General features: G+C 36.8%; 1 protein-coding gene across 4 annotated transcripts in view; it reads left to right on the top strand.

The window, feature by feature from the left end:
* The window catches only part of LOC150108479 (cyclin-D-binding Myb-like transcription factor 1), a 357,130-nt gene that overhangs the window by 316,093 nt on the left and 16,442 nt on the right, over window positions 1-24,595 (top strand). For all 4 annotated transcript variants that reach the window (XM_090415885.1, XM_090415883.1, XM_090415884.1 and 1 more), the window contains 3 exons: window positions 14,659-14,874; window positions 20,974-21,224; window positions 22,897-23,091. In XM_090415885.1, the coding sequence (XP_090272011.1) occupies window positions 14,659-14,874; window positions 20,974-21,224; window positions 22,897-23,091 (662 nt within the window). The remainder of the gene's footprint in view (window positions 1-14,658; window positions 14,875-20,973; window positions 21,225-22,896; window positions 23,092-24,595) is intronic.

Here is a 24,595-nt window from a genome sequence, read left to right as displayed (position 1 = left end):
TAGAAGACACAAGGCAGAAACTAAATGTGTGTGTGTGAGAGAGAGAGAGAGAGAGAGAGGCTAAAGTGATTTTGTGAGGGAGTTGTTGTCACTTAAAATTCAGTAAAATTCAATAGTATTCAGTATTGAATTTAACTGTGAGAGTCAGAGTTTGAAAAATGATTATTAAGCTCATATTGAATAATTATTATGGCATGTAATTATTTGTATGTAATAAGAAGCTAGAAATTAATTTAGTACTTTTAGTTTTATAAAGAATGTCAGATCTCTTTAGAGAGATATAGTGAAGTACTATGAATTCGTATCTGTTTGTATCTTTGTTTACAGTAAATATTTTAATTTTTTTATTCTTGAAATCAATCCACTATCGCAGATTCAAATATGATGAAAACTCCAATCATCTGGAATTCGTCCCTCTGTCCAAGCCTTCTGAACAATGGAGTGCAGCCACTGTAAGACTTTTTTACTTCCATACTTGAGCATTTCTGGTCAAATATCATCTACTCCAGCTGCCTTTCCACATTTCATGCCTTTGATGGCTTTTTCTACTTCAAGTATGGATACGTATTCCTGACTGCATCCCTGTTGAGTGTTTTTTACCACTGTGCTGTCACTGATTGTTTCATTTAGCAATTTTTCAAAGTAATTACTCAATGCATCACGGATATCTTTTTCTCCAGTTTTCATGTCACCTTTATCATCTCTAATTCCTTTTAAAGCATTCTTTCCTTCATTTCTGAGCTTCTTCAACAACCTCCAGAATATCTTGCCTCCTTGATATTTATTTTCTATGTTCTTACCAAAGTCTTCCCTTGACTTTTGTTTAGCTAGTTTTACACAGTGTTAGCTTTCTTACATTTGTCTCTGTATTCTCTAAGAGCACAAGCTGACTTTTGATATGCTTTCTTCTTTTCCTTCACTGTCTCTTTAACTTCCTGTGTCCACCACTAAAATAAAAATGCGTATAATTATATTGTTATCTTACTCCATGACTGACTTTAATATACAGGTCAGATATAGTTGGGAAATAACATATATTGAGCAATCAAGCTTAATTTCAAAATATAACAAAATAATAATACCTTCAGTTGAAAAAAAATCCTAATATTTTGGATTCCGAGAAAGCAGTAGTTGTAATGTGCCTATGCCAAGAGAAGTCTGATAATAGAGTAATCCCAAGAGAAGAGATTTCATCTTTTCTAGACATTAAGATAAGAGAGTACTGCTTTGCTGGCATTGAAACTGACAAGATTGTCTGAACTCCATTGAGAAACGATTTGGAGATCTAATTTAGGGTAGTAGAAGTTTTCTGGAGGTTTTAGTGATTTTTGTGGGGTATAATTTGCTAAATGAGAAGGAGGACTGTGTATTGGATTGATCAACTGGAGTAGGTCATTGATACATAGAAGGAAGAAAGTGAGTGAGAGAACAGATCCCTTTTTGGAATCCCAACATTACTTTCGTACTTAAAAGACAGATTACCTTGACCGTCACATGTAGCATGCATCCAGTCAGATAGCAGGCAATCCAGTTGCAGGGGTCACAGTATAGACCAAATGATGGGTTCTCATTTAATAGACCCTTGATTTTTACCCTGTCAAAGGCTTTGGACATGTCAAGAGCAACCACCTGAGACTCGCAAAATTTTCCCATGGTATTTGTCCAGAGATGAGTAACAGGTAAATAGATTCCCTGTTGATCTACAGTGGCAAAATCCATATTGGTGATCATTTATTAGTTGAATGCTTTCAAGGTAATGAAGGAAAGAATGTCGATGGTTCTCTGTGTTATTACTTTAGAGAGAACTGAGGTTAGGAAATTGGATGGTAGCTTGACGGTAAGAATATGTCACCCTTCTTAGGAATAGGTTATATATGGACTAATTTCCATGCTTCAGGATAGATATCAGCAGAATATGAAATCATAAAAAGGTGACATGGGATGAGAATCAACTTTGGTGCACACAAATATCTTCAGGACAACTGGTGAAATTATTATTATTATTTGTCACCTCCAGGTAGTCCAAAGACACATCGAGGGAGGGCATCTACTCTAGATCTCTGCTTTCAACACTCACAATCCACCAACTGACCGCAACTACACCAACGCCATCTACCGCCAACCACCACCACTGGTATTTCCACAGACAATCACACACATCCATGTCCACGGTGGGATTCGAACCCACAGCCTCTTGACTGGAGAGCAGACACACTAACCACTCGGCCAGCCAGGCTGGCCTGAGTGGTTAGTTAGAAATACTTGCTGATGATGCAAAACTGGAAAGAACTATGGTCACTGAAGAAGAAGATATATGAAGATAATATTTGCCAGGGACTTCATTAAGCTGACATGGGCAAAGGATATCACTGCCCGTTTGTTGTGGAAAAGTGCACTTTAGGAAGAAGAGATCACAAGCTGCTTATTATTGATGAAAGTTTATTGCAGGAAATTGATGAAGCCTGTGATTTTAGGGTCATTGTAGACAGGGAATGAAGTTTAGAGTGCCTATTGTAAAGTTTGCTAACACAGCTTATCATATCATTTGAATGTTAAAGAACACACTGACAAGTAGGGTTAGAGAAGTTATTATTCCTCTTCAGAATGCTTTAATAAGCCCACATCTGTATTACTGCATGCAGATCTGGTCACCTGGATTTTTTGGGGATGAGGCAATGGTCAAGAGGATCCAGAGACAAGTGACTAAGGTGTGACATTCTGTTGAATGTTCCATGTGAAAATAGATTGAAGTCCTGTGGGTTATGAAGGCTAGTTGACAGACAAAAAACATTGGATATGATAGAAGCATATAAGTTATTAAAGGGATTTTATAATACTGACATAGACAACTTGTTTCAAATACATAGCAGAAAATGAGAAAGCAAGGGTATGAACAATAATTTTTTGTTCTTCTGTGTGAGGCATCTGTTCATGGTGGAAAGGGCCTCCTGGCTCTTTTCATTCTTATTATTTTTCTATGCTTTTATTCTCATATTCTTTGCTCCTGTCTTACTGTCCTGTCATTCAGACCAACATCACTGGGATTTAATGCCTTGACGCTATGTTTGGCATGTGGTGTGACCCTGGGACATCAGGAAATGGGGATCCTGGTAGTCTTACACTACTTTAGTCTCTGAGATGAACAGTCCTGGATGCCCTGGCAAGGATCCTTTGGTTAATGGGCTTCTAGGGTCAGTGGTGTCACAGTAGATCTCCTTCCCCATTGTCTGGAGACAGGGCTCAAGGCTTGCTGTGGTACTGGTGTAACCCTTGCATTTATTACTTTCTGGAGACTGGCATCCCTGTGTAGTTCCATGGTGGGTGGAGAGCTCTGGCTCTGAATCAAACTCCCTTCGAGTGTATATAATTTTTCATCCTCTTGTATACCAGGTTCAGAAACAATTGCAACATCAACAGAAAACCAAAACAAGAAGAAAGCAACAGACAGTGACAACAGCAACAATACCAACATTCTTAATATTACACTCAACTGGAAAACATGCTAGGAACTGTTTAAAAAAATAATAATAAATTTTTAAAAAAATGTTCAGGGGATATTTTGGTAGGAAACAACAACACAGACTCAATCACAACATCTCCTCCTTGCAACATCTGTTAGGGAGAATATACATCATAGTTATTTCCCCACAAAACTTGGAATTATTCTCAAGGAGTAATTTCAGAGTGGTACCTGATTTGATGTCCTAGATAGCCATGAGGAGAATACTCATGTAGGGATGGTCGATTAGGTCTTACCAGGAACATCATCCTTACTTTCAATACACTGAAATTACCAACATCTGTGAAAACAGGCTATCTAAACTGACCAGTTAGGCTCTACATCCCCGAACCCCTTGAGCTGTTTTAAATGTTGAAAGTATGGTCATTCTCAAACTGCCTATCTTAGCTCTGCCATCTGTGCCCATTGTGTTAGTAAAATCATGAAACAAAGGACCAGAGAACACCAAAATGTCCTAATTGTGAAGAAGATAACCCTCCTTACTCCTGAGGGCGCTACATATGGAAGGGATGAAAAAGAGATAAAAAATAAAATAAAAACTGAGAAGTGCATCCCATACTAGGAGGCAAAGAAGCAGTATTCCACAAATATAGTAACATTTAGTGGTAAACCTTCCTGTGCCAAGAAGGTAACTATAAAGAAAGTTTCAATGGGAACTTTGACACATCAATCCTGCCTTCTCATAATTATATCCCTGAACGATATAATTTGTTTGCGGTATTTTTAGTGTGCATTAAAGAGAAAAACTTGATATGGGCTCACTTCAAATGATATGACAAAAATTGTTCCACTAAACAAAAATCCACTCATTAAAAAAATAATGGAGCATGCACCACATGAGATCAAAGATGTGCCTCGAGACCCTTTAATATATGGTCCATCTACAAATGCAATGAATACCTATATCTGCCCCCCCCCCCCCCTAAGCAAGATAAAACAATTGATATACCTAGTACTCTGAAGGGAGTTCAATTTGATGAAATCTTGGATATTATTCCTAATGAAGAAGAAATGATGTAAACATGCCATCCACAATTTTCTAAAGAAAAAAAACCAAGGCTAATGAAAATAAAACCTCGCAAAATTGGATTCCAAGTGATACCTCTGAAAACAATGAAAACATTCCTACAGTGGAATTACTGTGGATTCCATCAACACATTGATGACATAAAGGCTCTCTTGCAGAAGTATAATCCTGTATGCTTCTGCTTTCAGGAAACATATATTAAGCCAAGTGATTTATACAGTAGGTGGCATATCATGGTTCAACTGTGTTGATAGCGCATGGTGGTAAAGTGGTAAAGGAGTGTTTGAGGGACATAATATCAGACTGCATACCTAGAGTCAGGAGAGTAAATCAAGTAGGAGTTAAATGGATGAATATCATCATTAAGCTGGAGCTGCAAAAAAAGAAACAATTGTGGAAGGAATTTAAGGAAAAAGGTGACCTGCAGGCACAGGCCAGAAAGGTAACTAACTTGTGTGGTAAGAAAGGCAAAAGCAGATTATGAAAGGAAGTTAGTAGTGCAGGCTAAAGAAAATCCCAAACAATTCTTTTGATATGCTGCAAGTAAAATAAAGAATGTATATGACAGAATGATTTTAATGAATGCTGATGGTAGGGAGGTAACTGAATCAGTCAAAATAGTGAAATTACTAAGTGAACACTTTGCAAGAATATATCATCCAGGTGGTGATATTGCAGGAACAAAAGAGCCAAAGGCTTATACAAGAAGAACTGAGGTAAATGAAATGGAGGTGCATAGCATATTAAAAAACCTTAATGTGAACACAACTGTGGGATTAGATGGTGTATGACAGCTTGAGTTTTACATGAAGCGGCGAGGGAATTGTCGGTGCTCTTGACCATATTGTTTAACCTAAGTCTCAGCTCTGAGTTAGTCCTGAGTGGGATGGAAAGAGGGGAAAATAGTTAAATTGCATAAAGGAGGCTCCAAGACTGATGTGACAAATTACTGACTGATCAGCATATCAGGAGTAGTTGTCAAAGTATTGGAGAAGTTGGTCAAGAGCAAAATGCAGGAATTCTATCCTTCTCGTCTGTCCTAGGATGGGTTGAGTCCCCTCCTAGTGAGGGGTTACTGGCATATTAATGCAGCCAGTTCGCCACTCCTCTGCTGCATCCCCCTAAGGGTGATATTCATGACTGTAATTTGCATGTGTTCACAGACCAGTTTGCCTGCTTGCAGGATGAAAAACCCCTGATAAACTGTGGGGAAAAACCCTGCTATCCATGCCCAAGACCGGCTTACTTGACCATGGCTGAGGAAGATCTTTAAGCTCCTCACGTCGTCAACAGGAATTGAACCTACGACACTCCTTCCCCATGCATTATGGCGGCGAAGTACATAGCCACTAGGCTAACCGTGCTGACAAATACAGGAATAGATGAATGAAAATGGAATACTGTATGGGAGGCAGCATGGTTTTGTGAAGAGTAGGTCATGACAAAGCCTGAGTAACTTGCTCACATTTTATAATACAGACAGCTGGATAAAGGTAATGAGTTTACAGTGATACTGCTGGACTTTGCAAAGGCAGTTTACTGATTAGAATTCCATGTGGAATTCTAATCGGTCTGTAGCATATGGGGGATAGATGTAGGGTTCATAAGTTGGATAAGAGAATGGTTGATGGAGAGATATCAGAGAGTAGTTTATTCAGGAGTAAAGTCCAGAAGAATGCCTGTGACTAGTGACATGCCAGAGAGCTCTGTTCTGAGAAGAACTGTTCTGTTGTTTGCTGATGATACAAAATTGGATAGAGCAATAGTTAATACAGATGATGTTAAAATCTTGCAGAATGATTTGAATAGATGCAGTCTGGGCAAAGGAGAATGGATATCAGTTTAATGTGGCAAAGTGTAAGGTTATGCATTTTGGAGTGAAAAGCTTACCAGCTGTATACCACATTGGTGAAACTGTATTAGCGGAAATTGATGAAGCCAGAGACTTGGGGGTGTTAGTGGATAGGGAGTTAAAGTTTAGGGAGAACACATAGCAAAAGTGGCTAAAGCAGCTCATCAGATCACTCGGTTACTGAAGAATACTTTGACGAGCAGAGACAAGCAGGTTATTGTTCCTCTTTATTGAACCTTGATAAGATCCCACTTGACTATTATGTGCAGATCTGCGTGTCAAAGTTTCTTGGTGAGAGGAGGTGGAGAGGATCCAGAGGCGAGTGACCAAGATTGTAACAGGTCTATGGAATGAACCTTATGAGAACAGGTTGAAATTTTGTGAGTTACAGAAAATGGTTGATAGGCACTAAAGGGGGGAGGGGATATGATTGAGACATACAAATTACTGAAGGAGTTTTTACAAGATAATTCAGAGGAAATTTTTCAGAACTAGTGGCTATCCATGGAAACTGAGTAAGAGTGTAGTTAGCAAGAGTGTTAGAACTAGGTTTTTTGCTTGGAGAGTAGTGAGTGGAATATGTTGCTCGAGTCTGTTGTGGGTGCCATGGTTGTGAATGAGTTCAAAGTAAAGTATGATTGATACTGTGCAAATGTTGGATAGTTCTTGACTTGATGTTTTAAGGCCTCCCTCGATGAGTCTAAGGACTCTTTGGAGTTGTCTGTAATAATAATAATGAGGATGATGATCTTGCATTACAAAATGTTTATTTTCATTCGTAAGGACAGGACAAGGAATGGAACTGCCCACAGAGATGTCGCCATCTTTTGGGGCAACTATACCCTTCCAGCAAGTTCCACTTAATACCAATGTATAAGTACTTTCTATCAACTCTCAATCAGAACCCTAATAACAGTATGTCGCCTCTACCTTTCTTCTGCCTCAAATATTTCTCAAGATTAGCTTGATGTCATCATATTGTAAGTATCATACCCCTTACTACTTTTCATAGGGGATTTAAACAGGCACACCACTGTGTGTGTGGTGTGCCTGTTTAAATCAGAAGTCCTGTGAACAGTACATCAGAAAGAGTTGTTAAGTATATGCTTGTAAACAATATCTCTCCCTCTTAAACACTGGAGCAACACCTTCTTCCACATGCCTACCCAAACATTCACTGCTGTTTACTTAACTGTCTGTTCACCTTTCCTCTTTCTACTATTTAAGTGGGGAAATTGATTGCAACTATTTTTGAGCAATCATTTTCTCATGATATCCACTTTTCTGCTTGGACAACTGTATACTATATCACAGTAGAAAAATGAGCAAGCTGACTGGTCTCCACCTTTTCCTAATTAGCAGAATTCCATTCTGCGATGGTTAGTTAATCTCCTATCAGCTATTCTGTGAATCATGTAAAAGAGTGTATTATACAAGCTGCCACAACTGCAATTCCTAAAATATCTAATCAGTTTCATGTTGTTTTCACCCTGGTGGAATGATGATTTCACAACAACTAAAGATGCCAAGAAGAGAGCGTGGAGTGTTTTCTGCAGATGCCCCCATAACAACAACCTGATTGCTTTCAAATGTGCTCAAGTCCAATCAAGACATGCCTGTAATCAGAGCCAGAAGGAATCCTGGATGCAGTATACATCTTATATGACAAGATCCACTAACAGCCTGGAGAATGAAAAGCAGATACACCATCCATCAACATACCATCTTTGAACATAGTAGTTGCACAGTTATTGACCCAACATCAGTTGCCAGCACATTTGTGGAGAATTTTGCTAAAACATCAGCAGCATTTTCCGATTCCCCGAGTTCCTTGTCAAAAAATGCAAAGCAGTAAAGTAACAAATTCTGTTTTCTTAGAACAGTACCAAAGAATATAAAATATAACAGGTCATTCACGAAAGAGGAAATGAAAGCTGCTTTTTTAAATGTCACCCAACTGCTGTTGGACTAGAAAACATACATTATGAAATGGTTAAATATCTATTGCCATCATCTGTAGATTTGCTCATAGACCTTTAGAGCAGAATTTTCTGTGAGAGCATATTTCCAGATATCTGGCAAAAGGCTATTTTCCTAAGGCATGGATTGACTCAATATCTCCAACAGTCTATCACGAATTGCTCTGACCAGTTGCTTGTACAAGATTCTGGAATAAATGGATAACTCTCGTGTTTCTGGAGAGAAACAACAATTTTTTCCAGAACACAATCTGGCTTCTATAGACATTATTCAACAACCAATCATCTAATATGTCTGGAGGCTTTCATCTCTGAAAGCCATCAGAGATGCTTTCCTAAAATGAGAACACTTAGAATCGGTTTTCTTTGATATGAAAAAAGCATACGACACTGTTTGGAAATTTGGAATATTGAAAGATTTACACAACTTTGATCTCAGAGAGAATCTCTCTCTTTTTATCAGAAAGATCCCAGGCAGTGGACTACACAACAGTGGAGGGGATGTGATATGGTCCAATGAATCCACGTTCACACTTTTTGTTGCAAACGGATGAATATGTGTATGGCGTCAGCCAAAGGAAGCTTACCAGGCAGAGTGCCTATTTCTAACTGTGAAAGGTTTTGATGGTTCTGTAATGATCTGGGGCATATTCTCATGGCATGGTTTGGGTGTGTTTGTTGTAGTGGAAGGCAAAGTGGATGCTGCACATTATCTTTCAATCATAAGTGATCATCTTCATCCCACATTGACACACTTTTCTCCTATGCACCCAGCCATGTTTCAATAGGATAATCTTCCAAGTCTAACCAAATGTTCCAAGTCTGAGTGGTTACCATTCTCTCCGAACCTTATACCAAAGAAGCGAGAGTCCCACAAAGTTTAGTTTTAAGTGTTATGCTTTTTGCAATTGAGGTCGACTCGATAACCGAAGAATTTCTTACAACCATAATTAATGCATTCTATGGGTAATGGACAAAAAAAAATGGAAACAGTGACATGGTTTGATTAATGTAGCATTGGTCTGCTTTGGGTGTCTAGTGTAGCTCAACAGGGGGAATTTTACACCATTCGTCCAACAGAAACTAGATCGATTCACCTCTGTTCTTTGGAGGTGGGAAATATTGCCTGAGAGCTCGCTACAAAATGTCCCATAAATGTTCTATAGGATTTAAGTCTAGCAATTGGTATGGCCATGTCAGACAGGATATCTCACCATCATGTTCTGCAAACCACTGGGTGACAACATTTGCTCAATGAATGGGAACATTATCATGTTGAAACATGGCTGGCTGTGTAGGAGAAAAGTGCGTAAATGTGGAATGAAGATGATCACTTATGATTGAAAGATAATGTGCAGCATCCACTTTGCCATCCAGTACAACAAGTGCATCCAAACCATGCCATGAGAATATGCTCCGGACCATTACAGAACCACCAAAACCTTTCACAGTTGGAAACAGGCATTTTGGCTCGTAAGCTGCTTTCAGCTGACGCCACACACACATATTCATTCATTTGCAGCAAAAAGTGTGAACGTGAATTCATCGGACCATATCACATCCCCTCCACTGTTGTGTAGTCCACTGCCTGGGATCTTTGCACCATTGGACATGACGATGTGCATTGACCGGCATGATCCAAGGCTTGTGTAAATCAACTTGGCCGTGATATCCAACTCATTGTAGTTCTCAGCGCAGAGTTTCTGTTGAAATGGATTTCTCATGACCAGTGTTGAATTTTTCACACAATTGCTCAACGGTAGTTCGCCTATTTTTTGGAGTATGGTTATATCATGCTTACATAACCTTAGAGATTGTTCCTCGACTAACGTGCAATTTCAGCTGTTCCGGTTCACAGATGCACCTGCCAGCCTGGCTCCAACAATCACGCTTCTTTCAGAATCACTGAGGTATTCTCTGGATTCCATTCTAACATGCAGTAAACTGCAGCCAGGTCTCTGTTTGCCTTTATACACCTGTCCTTAGGAATGTCAGGAGTACATTTGCATATCAACTGCATCTTCCAGTTTTTTGTCCATTACCTGTATGTGGATGACTTTACCCATAGCTCTCATTCATGTGATATGGAGGTGATAGAAAGACAACTGCAGCAAGCCATTAATCATCTTTTGGGATTAATGTTTGCAAATGGGTTCAGATTTTCACAGCAGAAGACAGTTTACCCTCATGTTTGCCACAGACATGATCTTCATCCTGACCAGAACGCAGACTAGGACAAACATTAACCCAGTTGCACCAGAAGCCAAGTTCTTGGGAATCATATTTCACAATAAACTTACCTTCTTCCCTCATGTAAGGCAGTTGCAAGATAAGTGTCATAAAGCAGTGAACATCCTTCTCACCCTGCTTTCCACCTCTTGGGATGCAGACGGATGTTCTTTACTCTGTCTGTATCATGCTCTTATAAGATCATAACTTGATTATGGGTTCCAAGTCAATGCTTTTGCATGGAAAGTACTCTACAATGACTGGACCCTGTTCATCATCAGGTCACAAGAATTGCCTCTGCCTTATTTCAAATTTCACTGATCTCTAGTTTATCCATCGAGATAAATGAACTGCCTTTGTCACTTCGATATCAACAGTTGTCTCTGTTATATGCTACAAAAATAAAATCTCTGACAGTTCATCCTAGATGGTCACCTTTTTTTTGTTCATGGTGGGAGAATCTGTACAACTCCCATCATTCTACCATACAACCATTTGGTTTGCGAAAAAAGCTCTTTAACAAGCTCTAGATATTATAATAGACAACATAGCTCAGACACCACTAAACACACTACCACTATGACATTCGTATGTAACACCATGTAGCTTGTCTTTCTGCAGGCTACTGAAATTTTCTACTTCTGCCAACAACCCTTTGAAACGCATAGAATTAAACACGGATTTTGTACTTGTCTACACAGATGATTCTAAATCCAGAGGTACTAGTGGGATCTTGTGTTGTCTTCCCAGACAGCATAATATCTGCTCAGATTCCACTAGTCGACTGATCTGTATGTTATGGAACTTGCCTTAAACTACATAAGACTGCATCGCCACCAAAGTTTCAAAATATATCTTCTTCTTTGGTGCATCAATCCGAAAATTGGTAAATATAGCAGCATATCACAACATCCTGTCTTGTGACTTCCTTTTTATCTCTTCATAACTCTTAGTGCCTATATACACTTGGAAATATCTCTAACATTAAGAGGGTTAGAGATACAGAAACATGCAGTGCTATCTTGAATCCAACGTGTCCTTTTTCTGCTATATTTGGATGTATTCTTCTTGAATTCCAAGCCATATTCCATACTGCAGCTAGCTCAATTCATTTTTCAAGCTCCCCCCCCCCCATCTGCTTGTACTTTATTCTGATTACAGGTAGATCATCAGACACAAACTTTTATCTGACTGGTAGTGATCATGGAATAGAAAGACCAGTAATAAGCTCTATCAAATCAAGCCTGAAATTAAGTTGTGACAGTCTAGTCTGTGCACAACCATAAAGAGGAAGCTGGTCTTGCTTGGCTCCATATAAGTCATAGTCATCTTACACATGCCTTCCTGTTGAGGGGTGATGACATGCCTGTATGTGAGTTGTGTTATGATGGACTAACTGTCATTAATATTTTAATGAAATAATGACTGTGCTCTTTTCAAAATGAGCACAGTCATTATTTTAGTTAATTTCATAATCTGTCTTGACCCCTATATATACTCAGGAAGATTTTATCAGACTCACCCCAGTGTGACCCTGGTTTTTAAATTTTTACAGAGCATTGGTGTTTACCATCTTATATAAATTATATATGTATTTAGTTTTTTTTAAGTTTAAATTATTGTATATGATTTTAAAAACTTTTTTAAATTTACTACAATGTTTTATAGACATTTTTTACATTTGTATTTTCTACACCGATATTTGTCTGTTTATGATGTTATTTATTTATTACCTTGTGTATCGCTAAGAAATGTTTCATTTGTTTTCATATACAGATTTTAGACCCATATATGTATATATATATATATATATATATAAAATAAGTTTAATGACTATTACCGAGAGAAAAGATGGCAAGATATATTTAACAAGATACTACTAGTTTACTAGTTTCGTTACAAGAACATCATCAGGTATCATACTCAAAGAAATATATAAAAAATTACAGAGACTTAAAATTGTATTAACAGAACAAGTGAAAAACAGTAGCATGTTTGAAAAAATGCAAGTATGAGTTCCATACAAACGAATACTACGTGCTGTCGCGAGTGCGCCAGTACTGAACAGAAGCAACGTGTGCGTCCGAGAGATTGTAACTCAGGCTGTTGTTGATATGAGAGGAATCTAGAGAAATTTCTCTTGATTCAACAATCTTTCTTTCGAGTTCATCGTAGCACACATGGATATTAGCAGTTTGAGTCCAGTTTACAATGTGCTGGCGGCCTTCGTCTGAGTTAGCAGAAAAGAGAACGTGGCTAGAGAGAGCGCTAGCTCTAGTCCTGTTATAGGAGATATCTCTACGGTGTTCATCCAAACGTAGAAGGATGGATTTGGCAGTCTGTCCATAATAAGGCTTTCCGCAATCACACAAAATCTTGTAGACTCCTGGAAACTGAGTAGGAAGATGTTTCTGTTTATGTTTGCAAAGTAATGAACGAAGTTTTGGAAGCGTAGTGTAGCACGTTTTGAAGTTAAATTTCTTGAGAATCTTTGCCAGTTTTGGTGAAAGAGAGCTGATGTAAGGCAAGGAGATGAAGGCTCTTGGGGGAGGGGGATCTTCAGCAGTAGTTGAGTGCCTGGGGGAAAGAAATTTGTCAATCTTCTTTGGAGAGAAGCCATTGTTAATAAACGTTCTTTTAAGAAAACTGAGTTCATTTATAATTTCTGTTTCTTCGGTAAGTAATGATTTGGCTCGGTGGGCTAAAGTGGAAATAATACCACATTTTTGTGGAGGATAATGATGGGAGGAAGCATGAAGGTATCTGTCAGTATGAGTAGGCTTTCTAAAAATTGAGATTTTAATGTTCTCAGCACATCTGGTAAGTTTGAGGTCTAAAAAGGGAAGACAGTCATCTGATTCCAGTTCGAGGGTGAAAGAGATTTTTTCGTGGCACTTGTTTAGGTGGTCTAATATATATATATATATATATATATATATATATATATATATATATATATATATATATATATATATATATATTTAGACCTATATATATATATATATATATATATATAGGTCTAAAAAATATATATATATAATAAGGGCATATATATATATATGCCCTTATTTATTATGTGTACTAGATTTTTTGACTTGAGGCTGGTGAATGGGTGGAATGGATTGCTAGAGACAGTATGTGAATACTTCTTCAGCGAATGAGTTCAAGAAGTATTTTATATGTGATTCCCACCTATGAAATGTTGTTGAGGTATGGCACATTGGGTGGGATAAAGATTTTTTTTTTCTATTTTTATTTATTTTATATAATCTGGAAACCCTGCTCTGGAGACCAAACACAAACCTTTTTTCAAGCTACTTCTGGCCTTCAGTAAGCAGGGCAGTGGTCTCACATCAGTCACTGAATCCATCTCCCACCTAAAAACAATCACCAATATCAATATATGTGGTGTGATTTGAACCAACAGCCTGTTAGTTATAGAGTAGATTTGCTAACCACTCAACTAATCAGGCTGGCACATGGTAGATAGTGTAGGGGGTTTGCAATGAATCTTTGATTCCATAGAAATGCCGGGGGGGGGGGAATAATAATAATTTATAATTTTTTTTCTAACTTTTGTTTAGAAAATTTTAATTCAGAAATCTTTTGGTGCAGATTGTTTGGCCTGCAAAAGAAATGCAAGTAATGAATTTTGTGTAAATAATGTGACTGTTGAAACACTTGCACACAGATGGTATGCAGGTGTTTCATATATAAATTAATAGCTTCCTATTGTTGTAATAATTTGATTTCATAGTTAATGTTCAGCATTCATGAACTTTGCACAAGAATGCCAACATTTGGAAGTTTTGGATTTAAATGTACAAATTCTAAGAACCATAGTTTTAGAGTAAATTGAAGTTTTATAGATATTAGAAGTTTAGAAAAACTTGCAGTAGTAATTAAAGTCAACCAAAAGTCTTACCTTTACAAATGTTAATTTCTTTTTTATACTTTTTGAAAATAGTGTACTTTGCCTACTTAAGATTAGAAACAAAATAGAACACACAAGGCTTTTTTAATTAATAGCTTTTTCTTTTTTTTATTTTAGAAACTTGTGAATATTTATATGAACATTATGTCCAAAAAATCAGAATGAAAGAGGAAGCTGCTCCAGCAACTGTAGCATCTGTGGATACACAAACAGATTCACTTGCTATACAGCAGTCTCGTCTACTAACTAGGCATAAACCTGCTATTCTACGGACCGCTACACTCTCTCCTAGTCCATCTCCAGCAGGAATTGTTGTGACAGCCAGTGCTCCAGGTAGGTGTGTAAAATACTGACTGCTGAAAGAGATTACTTAATAAATTATTTAAAATATGGAAATCAAAATTCTGCTTTATTGTTGAAGGCAATATATTATTACTTCATTGCAGTGCCAGAATAATTATCTTCTGTTATAAGATTCATAGTATAATTTATAGCAGTGCTGGTAGATGAATGATATTAATAGCAAACTGCACAAAACTGAACTATACAGAAAGTCATGGACATCAGTAGTTATATTATGAGACACATCCAGAAAGTAAGGTCTGGTCAAGAATTTAAAAAAAAAAAAAAAAACTGATAGAAAAGAAAAAAGTCTTATTATACTCTAAAATACCTACATGCATACTTTATTTTTCCACATAGTGACCATTGATTTCTAGGCATGTTTGGTATCCTGGCACAAGCTTCTTCATACCATTTTAAAAATGTTTGCTGCCAGTGAGTTCAACCACTGAGTCATGCTGTTATTCAGTTCCTTATCTTCTTCAAGGTGCTGAGATGGGAGCCACTGCTTCATATGCTGAACAAGAGGTAGTCACTGGGTGCAAAGTTGGAGCTGTAGAGTTGGTAGGTAAAAAGTTCCTGCCCAAATTTCTGAATTTGCTGGATTGCTCATCTGAGTTTCTTCAGCATTTTTCACAATACATGTTAACATTAATTGTTGTTTCTCACTGAAGAAAATTGATGAGCAAGATTCCTTTTTGGTCTCAGAAGACAGTGGCCATCTTTTATTTTTTGACCTATGGTGCCTGTTTGAACTTTTGCTTTCAGAGATGATGAATGGTGCCACTGCATTGATTGTTATTTTGACTCGGCATTTGTGTACTAAATCCATGTTTCATCACCAGTCACTCCAGGTAGCTCGTGACACTCCAAAAATTTTTGAGCTGATTCCACATGTTGCTGTTTATGGACATCGGTCAACATTTTTAGGACCCATCTGGCACACAATTTCTTATACCCCGGCTTTTCTGGCACAATTTCATGAATGACTGAGCGTGAAACTTCCAAGAATTTGAAAGAAAGTTCCGTAATTGTGAAATAATGATTCTCACAAATTTTCGTGTTCATTCTTTCCACCAAATTATCTGTCACCATATTTTGCTGGCCGGTGTGCTCTTCATCATGAACATTGTTGCACCCTTCTTTACACAAAAGAGAACCATTCCCTAACCTTACTATTCCTCATTACCTTGGACCAGAAAACCTTACGTGGTCAGTGGTGAATTTCTGCAGCACTTGTTTTCTGCAAACAAAAACTGTATCACACCACAAACTTCACAACTGGTGGGATATTTTTATCATAGCACTTAATATTAATTATTTGTATAAGACAACTAAAGATAACGAAAATCGACTAGGGAATTGGAAAAGGAGGAAAAACGTTTGACTAAACTTTGAGAGGAAAAGAAAAAGGATCAGAACAAGAACAGGCAGGAAAATACTGAACCTGGTAATTAAAATATTAATAACAACAAGGTAAGTCAGTTAATATTTAAGGAAAAAAAAGAGGTATTATTATTATTATTATTATTATTACGTAAAACCTCCCGGGAGTCCAAAGACTCATCGAGGGAGGGCACCTACTCTACAATTCTCCAACCGCAACTACATTCATCATCTACACCAATGCCATTTACTGCCCACCACTGCCACCACTAGTATTTTTATAGACAGTCACAAACATCCATGCCCAAGGAGGGATATGGTATGGAGACTCAATTTTAAAATTTGCGCTTGCTGAGGGAGTCACCACTTCAAGATATGATAACACCAGGAGTGAAAATTAAAAATATGACAAATGTAATTGAAAACCAAAAAAGAAAATAAAAGAAATGGTAGTTCTGGTATGTACTAATAATTAAAGTGGTGACAAATATAGGATGAGAGACGATATGAAAGGTCTGTTGGAAGAAGTGAGAAAGAAATGTGAGAGAGTGAAAATTGTAGGATTACTACCCAGATATGATAACACCGAGTTAAGGGGGGGGGGCATGATAGCAAATGATTTCACACGCAGGCTGTGTAGAAGATATGGATGCAAGTTTTTAGATGTGTTGGGTGTGTTTGATGGCAGAAAAGACTTGTATAAGAAAGATGGCCTGCACTTGAGAAGCCTGGAGAAATTACTTCTTGGTATGAAACCTAATGTGAGTCAGGGAAACTAGATCATCAAGGGAGCAATTGGAAAAATGTGTGTGAAAGTTCAGCTATAATATGCAAACGTGATAAAGATATGAATGCCTTCGGACATGGTTATGTATGTGGCGAAGGAGTGAAAAAATATGCTTTGGGTTCAGAACTTTTAAGTATGTCTGGGGAGGGAGAAAAGAAAATTCTAGAACAAGACCAAATAGGTTGATATCTAATTATAAGAATAGGCTAGGTGATAATTTATTATGTCTATACACAAATACCAGGAGCATTAGAAACAAAGGGATTGAGTTCGTTGCTTTATTGAATATGATATGACCTAAGATTATTGGCATTAGTGAAACCTGACTATCAGAATCAGATATGGTAGGTGGGATTAAGTGTAATGGGTATAATATACTATTTTTAGGAATGACAGAAGAGATAAGAGAGGATGAGAAGTGCTACTAATGATATCAGATGACTTGAGTCTGGTTAGGGTAGAACCACAAGAAAACAATGATGATAACAATGTCTCCTGTAGTGGTGAGTTTGAGTTTATCTGGTGTGAAGTGGAGGTTAACAGAATGAAATATATGGTGGGGGTGTTGCTACAGACCTGGGGACTCATTTGCAGGGGATAAAGAAATGCATCACCAATTTAGCCTTATGGGTACCAAACGAATGATCATTATGGGTGACCTTAATTTTCCAAACATTGATTGGGTAGAAGAGAAATCTCATGATAAAAAAGAAGAGGAATTTTATTGAATTGTGTGAGACAACTTTCTCAAGCAGCATGTAAAAGAAGGAACTCGAGGTCAAAGAGTGTTGGATTTGCTCATAACATCAGAAGGGGTCTCTGTCAAGAATATGGCTATTTTACCACCAGTTGAACTAAAAAGCTGGAAATTATAATCAACTTAGGGGAATACTATCTTTGGTCCCATGATATCAGTTACTGAATGGACATCGGTATGAATGAATGGGAAAAATGCCAGCAATGCATGGGAATCTGAAAAAGTACTTAAATTGGGCGGTATCTGAATGTATCCCTAGTGTTTGAAGAATAAGTAGGCTGGGAGTGAAATGGATGAGCAATCTTATTAAGCAAGAGATCCACAAGAAGAAGATTATGTGAAAAGAATATCATGAGAGTAAGAGTGAGAGGAGTTATGAAATATATAAAGCTCAGGCCAGAGTATTGTGAGGAAAGCTAAATTGGAGTATGAAAAGAAATTGGCATGCAAGCTAAAGGCAATCCAAAAGAATTGTATCGTTATGCCACAAGCAAAAGAAAGAATGAATGTGGAAGAATAACTTTATTGAATGCAGATGCTACTCGAGTGTCGGAAGCTAATGAGATTGTTCAGTTAATGAGTGCTCACTTTGCTAAGATATATCAACCAGGTGTATGTAACATGGGACACAGTGCATGAAGGATTAGAGGTTCATGAAAATGAGGTTGAAGAGCTGTTGCATAATCTGGATAAGAATTTATATAGATGGAATATCAGCCCATTTGCTTAAAGGAATGTTCATCTGAATTGGCTATGCCTTTCACATGTTTGTATAACTTGAGTCTCAGATCAGGAATAATACCATAGGAATGGAAGGGATGTATGATAGTTTCATTGTACAAGACTGGTGCAAAAACTGATGTGTCTAACTACTGACCCATCAGTATCTCCGGTGTGATAGTGAAGATTTTAGAGAAGTTGGTAAGAACACGCATACAAAAATGGGTAGACAAACATGCTATACTCTGCAAGGAACAGGATGGGTTTACTAAAGGAAGATCATGTTTTAGCAATTTGCTCATATTTTACCAAGCATATCAGGAATAAAGCAAATGAATTAGTGGCATTTATTCCTTTAGTCTTCCAAAAATTGTATAGGCTGACTATTGAAAGTAGAGTGAAACATGGTTGATGTTTCACTACAAAAGGACATCATCTTTTGTCAGGACAAAAGATGATGTCCTGACAGTAATAGAAGGATATAGCATATTTCATCAGGATAGGGAGAGTTAAATAGGGTCGGTGAATATTACTTATGGTAAGTGATGAGTTGTTGTGTCTTCTCAAACTGGAGAATTTGGAAGGCAATGGTATTAATGGATTTGAGAATGTATGGTATGAGGTAGAGGCAGAAAATCTATAAGACAGGAAACACAAGAGTGTAAAGAACTGATGTTTAGGAAGTTTAGTTTGACAAGTGCAACACGAGTGACCAGCATGGGAGATTTTAACTATAGGGTATAAATTTGGAAGAAAACAGCTTATAATAGTAAGGAAATGGAATTTCTGGAGGTTCACAATTTTCAACAGTTTTGGATTAGGTCCTAGCATAAGAGGATCTGATTGTGATTGAGATTTCATCCTTACCCAATCAGTGAGAGTGATTGTGCAGCCTTTGACTTGGAGGAGGAATAGACATGCAGGAGTATCAAGGAGAAAGGAATTTATTTGGAATTATAAAACAGGTGATTATAATAGAATTCAGTTTGGGTCAGGTCCATTGATGGAAGAATTAAAACATGTTGGAGATCACCAGTGTATTAAGGGCATATATTCAAGATGTAGTGTGCTAGGTGTGCACCATACTCCCAGGAAATTCATGAAGAAATAGTTTTTAAGCTGTTATTTATTTGAAATAGATATCTACTTATGAACTGTTATAAATGTGAAGGTATTCATAGTGTGACAGTAAATCAGATAAGGCAAGTGTTGCCATCGAAGCATGTGTTGACTAGTGACAAAAGAAGAGACAGTAATGTGATTCCCTACACAGAGTGTGCAGTAAGGCATCTGTGTGCATTTTTTATGGTGAAAAGAATGCATTGCTTGATAGAGTAGTGATAGTATAGAGAATAACAAATTTAAGGATACTGTGATACTTTGTGATGATCCCAGTTATAATAATAACTGCTATAACAAATTGGATTGAAAATAAGCAATAGAAAAACAAACTATGAAAATAGACAGGAATATCAATGGTATCAGAGTACCTTCAGAAAACAAGTAAAGCATTTCAGCTGTTTAGCCACAAATATTAGTTAGGATGGCAAATTAAATGTGAAAATAATTCAAGATCAAACAAAGTCAGTATGATGAATAGCTATGAATGAATTTATATTGAATAGAAGTACAGTTAATGAAAACACTAAACTACAGTATACAAGATAGTGTTTAAATTGATTTTAACTTATGTATCTAAGAATTAGGAAAATAAGCAGTTGATTCTAGACTAGAGACCACAGATATAAGACTTGAGAAATTAGTTGAGTGAACAAATGGCATAAATGGATCACATTAAAAAATGGTATCAGAAATAAACATTCTTTACCCCAAGAATTTGAGCAGAAGTAATGTAAGGTGTAAGGCAGCATGAACATACATTTACTTTAACAGAGAGAAAGAGACAGGGAGGAGGGGAAAGGTTGACAAAATGTTTAATGCCAGGATGGTAGGAAAAAGACTCAGAGGAAGATCTAGATGGATCGATGCAGTTAATAACACCTTAGAAGATCAAAATCTACAGCAAGCTAATAATGTTAACTTAATTATTATTGCTACTGCAGTGTCCTGTACTTCTCATAAAATATATATTGGAAATTGTTGATGGAGTGTGTATTAGCAAATAAATGCAATCTGTAAATGAAATGCAAAGTTTTTGTGATGAATGACTTAAATTTATTTGGGTCAAATAATTCATTTGACCCAAATCATTTTTTTTCCCAGTTTTGCAATTAAAAAATTATAGTTTTGGAATTAAATGATTCTCACTTTTCCGAAATGAATATATAGTTAATATACACACACACAAGCATATACAATTATTAAGAATATTGTTCTAAATGTGAATTGTATATACAGAAATATTAGGCTCTTTGGATTAACATATCTTACTTAAGCAGTCAGGTGTACTGAAAAAATTTAAATTAGATCTCTTTTTCAGGTTTACCTACAACTGTAACCTCACTGGCAACAACAGCAGTTACTACTACTGCTATAGACACAGCTGACCTCTCCACCCATACTGTGCCTTCCATGGGCATTACTCCAGTACTCCAGGCATTGGAAGTATTACCCCAAGGACTTCAGTTAACAACTAATCCTCAGACTTTCTTATTAACACATGCTACACAGCCTGCCATCCCACTAACTGCCTCTCTCTCTCCAAGTCAGATAATAATTCAGGCTGTTACAGTAAGTGTCAAGTGTTTTTTTAAAGTAGTTATTTACTTAAAATATTTATTATTTAACCTATATCACTGAATCCAGGTGGTTAAATCATATTTAAAGATGAAGATCTAGAAGGGGGAGCCTTTACATAGCCTATAAGAAATATAGAAAACTGACCAGGAGGACTTCAAATGCAGTGTCCAGCCTTCAACTTCTCTTGGTACCCCATTACTAGAATATCCATTAGATTGTTGAATAAACCAGGATAGGCTGGCAGTTTGAGATCTTAGCTGACCAAATTCTGTAATATTGCTGGTAACTACACATGCATTATAATGGTTTGACATAATCCAATTTCATGTGTGCTCATTGTGTTTGTGTGGGAGGACTCAGTTTTACAAAACAAGCCGACCTGTCTTTTCATTGTTCATTAGGGAACCACAGCAAATGCTAAAAGTTAGTTACTAGAACTGCTTCCTGCCAAGAATTAAAGATAGACTCCATTTACTAATAAGCATTAATAGAAAAGAATGTAACTGGCAGAGAATTAGAGAAATATCATGTTGACATAATTGTTACGAAGACTAAAAAGAAACAAAACAGATAAAATTCTGAAAATTATATATTCAAGCATTAGGAATGAAGGAAGGGAATAATTATAGTGTTCAATATTAAACATAAACTTCTCAAATGGGAGACGATTTCAAGAAAAGTGATATGAGCTAATATCAAAATGTAATCTGGACATGGAGACTTATTTGTGCTTTGTTCCATAAAAGGTTCCAGCAGGAAGGAGTTCAGAGGACAGCTGACATAAAGGAAAAGCTGTTTCTTATTGAAGATTACAAAATAAACCAGTATCTTTATCACAGTAAGGTTAAACATAAGAAATTATTCTGGAATCTGCAGCTACTGTTAAAAAACTTATGCTTAACCTTACTGTGATTCCCAAGTTATGGAAAACCTGTAATTTTAAGGTTTGACATCCAGTAACCAATGTTACCAACTTGTACCCATTGAAGGCACACTTTGTAGAAAACTTCAGACTCTATATCTAATCATTTCCTTTGTGTTGCCTGTGCATGCAACAGTTACACTGGATCACTAATGATATCCCAAGACAAAAGGAAAGCCTGTAATTTTAAGTTCTGACATCCAGTAACCAGAGTTACCAACCTTGAACCTATTGAAAGCACACTTTGAAGCACTTGCAGTTGACTCCCTATGCTTCCATCTCAGTTTGGATTACTGATTGTTGACCCGGGATGGCCCAATTTGTCAACAATTTGCCAAACAGTAGGCTTGCAACATGGCATCCTATCACGCCTCTTTCAAACTCCATCAGTTCCCTTCTTGAGAGCATCATATTCCTCCAATTTATACTGGCTACAAACACATAACTCATTGCATGGCATGATGCATCTTGCCTATTGACTTCTTTCCAAGCAGTGTCTGATATATTTATAGTACTTATGCATTTAACTCTGTACTATTATATTCTTTGAAAATTTCCTGATATTTGCATGCAAATTTATTTTTTTGTATTGAGCAGTTCCATAACCATATAGTAATAATCAACAAGAAGGATATCATTTCTTTCAGTTATATTATCATTAATATATAGATCACTTTCTCTAGAAAATTAATTTTTTTAAATATTTACAGTATAAATTGAATCTTTTCACAATTCATTTAGGCTGAAAATCTTCAAAGAAATGAAAATGTCACAGTTCAGATGAATCCTCCTCCCCAGATTATCATCAGTGCAGCCACTTCACTTGCTTCTACTCAGATTCCTTCAGCACCGGCCTCACCACCTGACGTAAATGTTGGTGACATTCCAGGACATCATGATTCACTGATTGATGGAGAGGAAAGTTTTGAATCCCAGGTGAGAATTGATTTCAGTTGAGTAACTCGACAGGATTATAGCAAATCATAGCTCAAACTATAATATTACTATTATGTTGCACATGGAGTCTTGTGAGTCCATGCTATGCAACACTGCACAGTCCACAATTATTTACTACTGACTAATTATTAATCATTATTAAAAATTACTGACTAGTAATTTTGTCTGCTAATTGCATGTTCTCTGGTCAGTTTGCCTGTGTTGTGGGCAAAATCCAGAGATCGATATATTTTTGAAAGCCCTAGAAAAAGAGAGAGAGAGAGATGTTAAAAAGTTTCATCATGGCAGCATTATTAAAAGGAATGATGATAAATATCCATTATTATATTCTGTTGAGTAGGCACACATGCTTGTCTTAAAAACTATAAAAGTTTTGAATGTGATCAAAAACATTATCTAAATTTAACCTTCAGCAAGAATTACCTTTGTTATAGCACACTATCCTAGAGCCAGAGTATTTACCTTTTTATTAGTGTTTTTGATTAATGATTCATGGACAACACAGTTGTTTTAACCTTTTGTTCTCATCAGGGACCAAGCAAAACTCAAAATACCTCTGCGGCTTTTGTTATTAATATGTAATTTTTGTGAATTGAACCTTGATTATTGAGTAAAGTAAATTAATAAAGAAAAGTACCTAAAAGTCTTCACCATTACAGGAAGGTTACTAAAAAACAAAGAATATACATTATTATTTTATATCAAATTTGGAAAGCAAGTTTTGAAAGTGATCAAGAGCTCAGTAAATGACAAACTCACATAAGAAACTGAAGAAGTCATACCATGCTGAAAATATTAATATTATTTTTATTATTTCACCCTCCATGGAGTCAACAGATTCATCGTGGGAAGTTCATTCAACTGCCAACATATTTACCATATAGAATCTTAAAATCCTAACACTCTTTGCATTAACAACACATTCTGGTAATGCATTCCATTCACTGACGTTCTCCATGTAAAAAATCTACTCCTCACACCTTCTTCACTACACTTTTACATAAACTCCAGGAATGACCTCTGACTCTTCTCCTCTCATCTTCTACTCTTTTTCTCTTTTTATAATCCCCTCTGGATTAATCTGATAAAATCCTCTCACTAACTTAAATGTCTCTATCATATCACTTCTCTTCCTCCTATCCACCAAAACTCTGCAATCCACATTTCTTCAACTTCTCTCCATAGCCAGTATTCCAAACTCCTGATATTGTCTTAGTCACTCGTCTCTGGACCTTCTCCAATATCTCCAATTAACATTGAAAACCAGGTACCAGATCTGAGCACAATAGTCCAAATGTGGTCTGACCAGTGCCTTATACAGTGGCACAACCACTTCCTTATCCTTGCATGTTAGAGTACTTTTTATCATAGCAGCACTACGATGGACAACACTAGCAATATGTCCTCTAAACTTCAGTTATTGTCAACCACCACTCCAAATCTCTAATCTCATCCACTTCCTGCAGTACGGCACCATCGATAC

The sequence above is a fragment of the Typopeltis vanoorti genome, chromosome 3 (assembly GCF_054136105.1).
Source record: "Typopeltis vanoorti isolate ZY-2024b chromosome 3, IOZ_Tvanoo_1.0, whole genome shotgun sequence".
Classification (NCBI taxonomy): Eukaryota; Metazoa; Arthropoda; class Arachnida; order Uropygi; family Thelyphonidae; genus Typopeltis; species Typopeltis vanoorti.
Note: the sequence above shows the minus strand (reverse complement) of the source record. Positions and strands in the feature narration are given on the sequence as shown.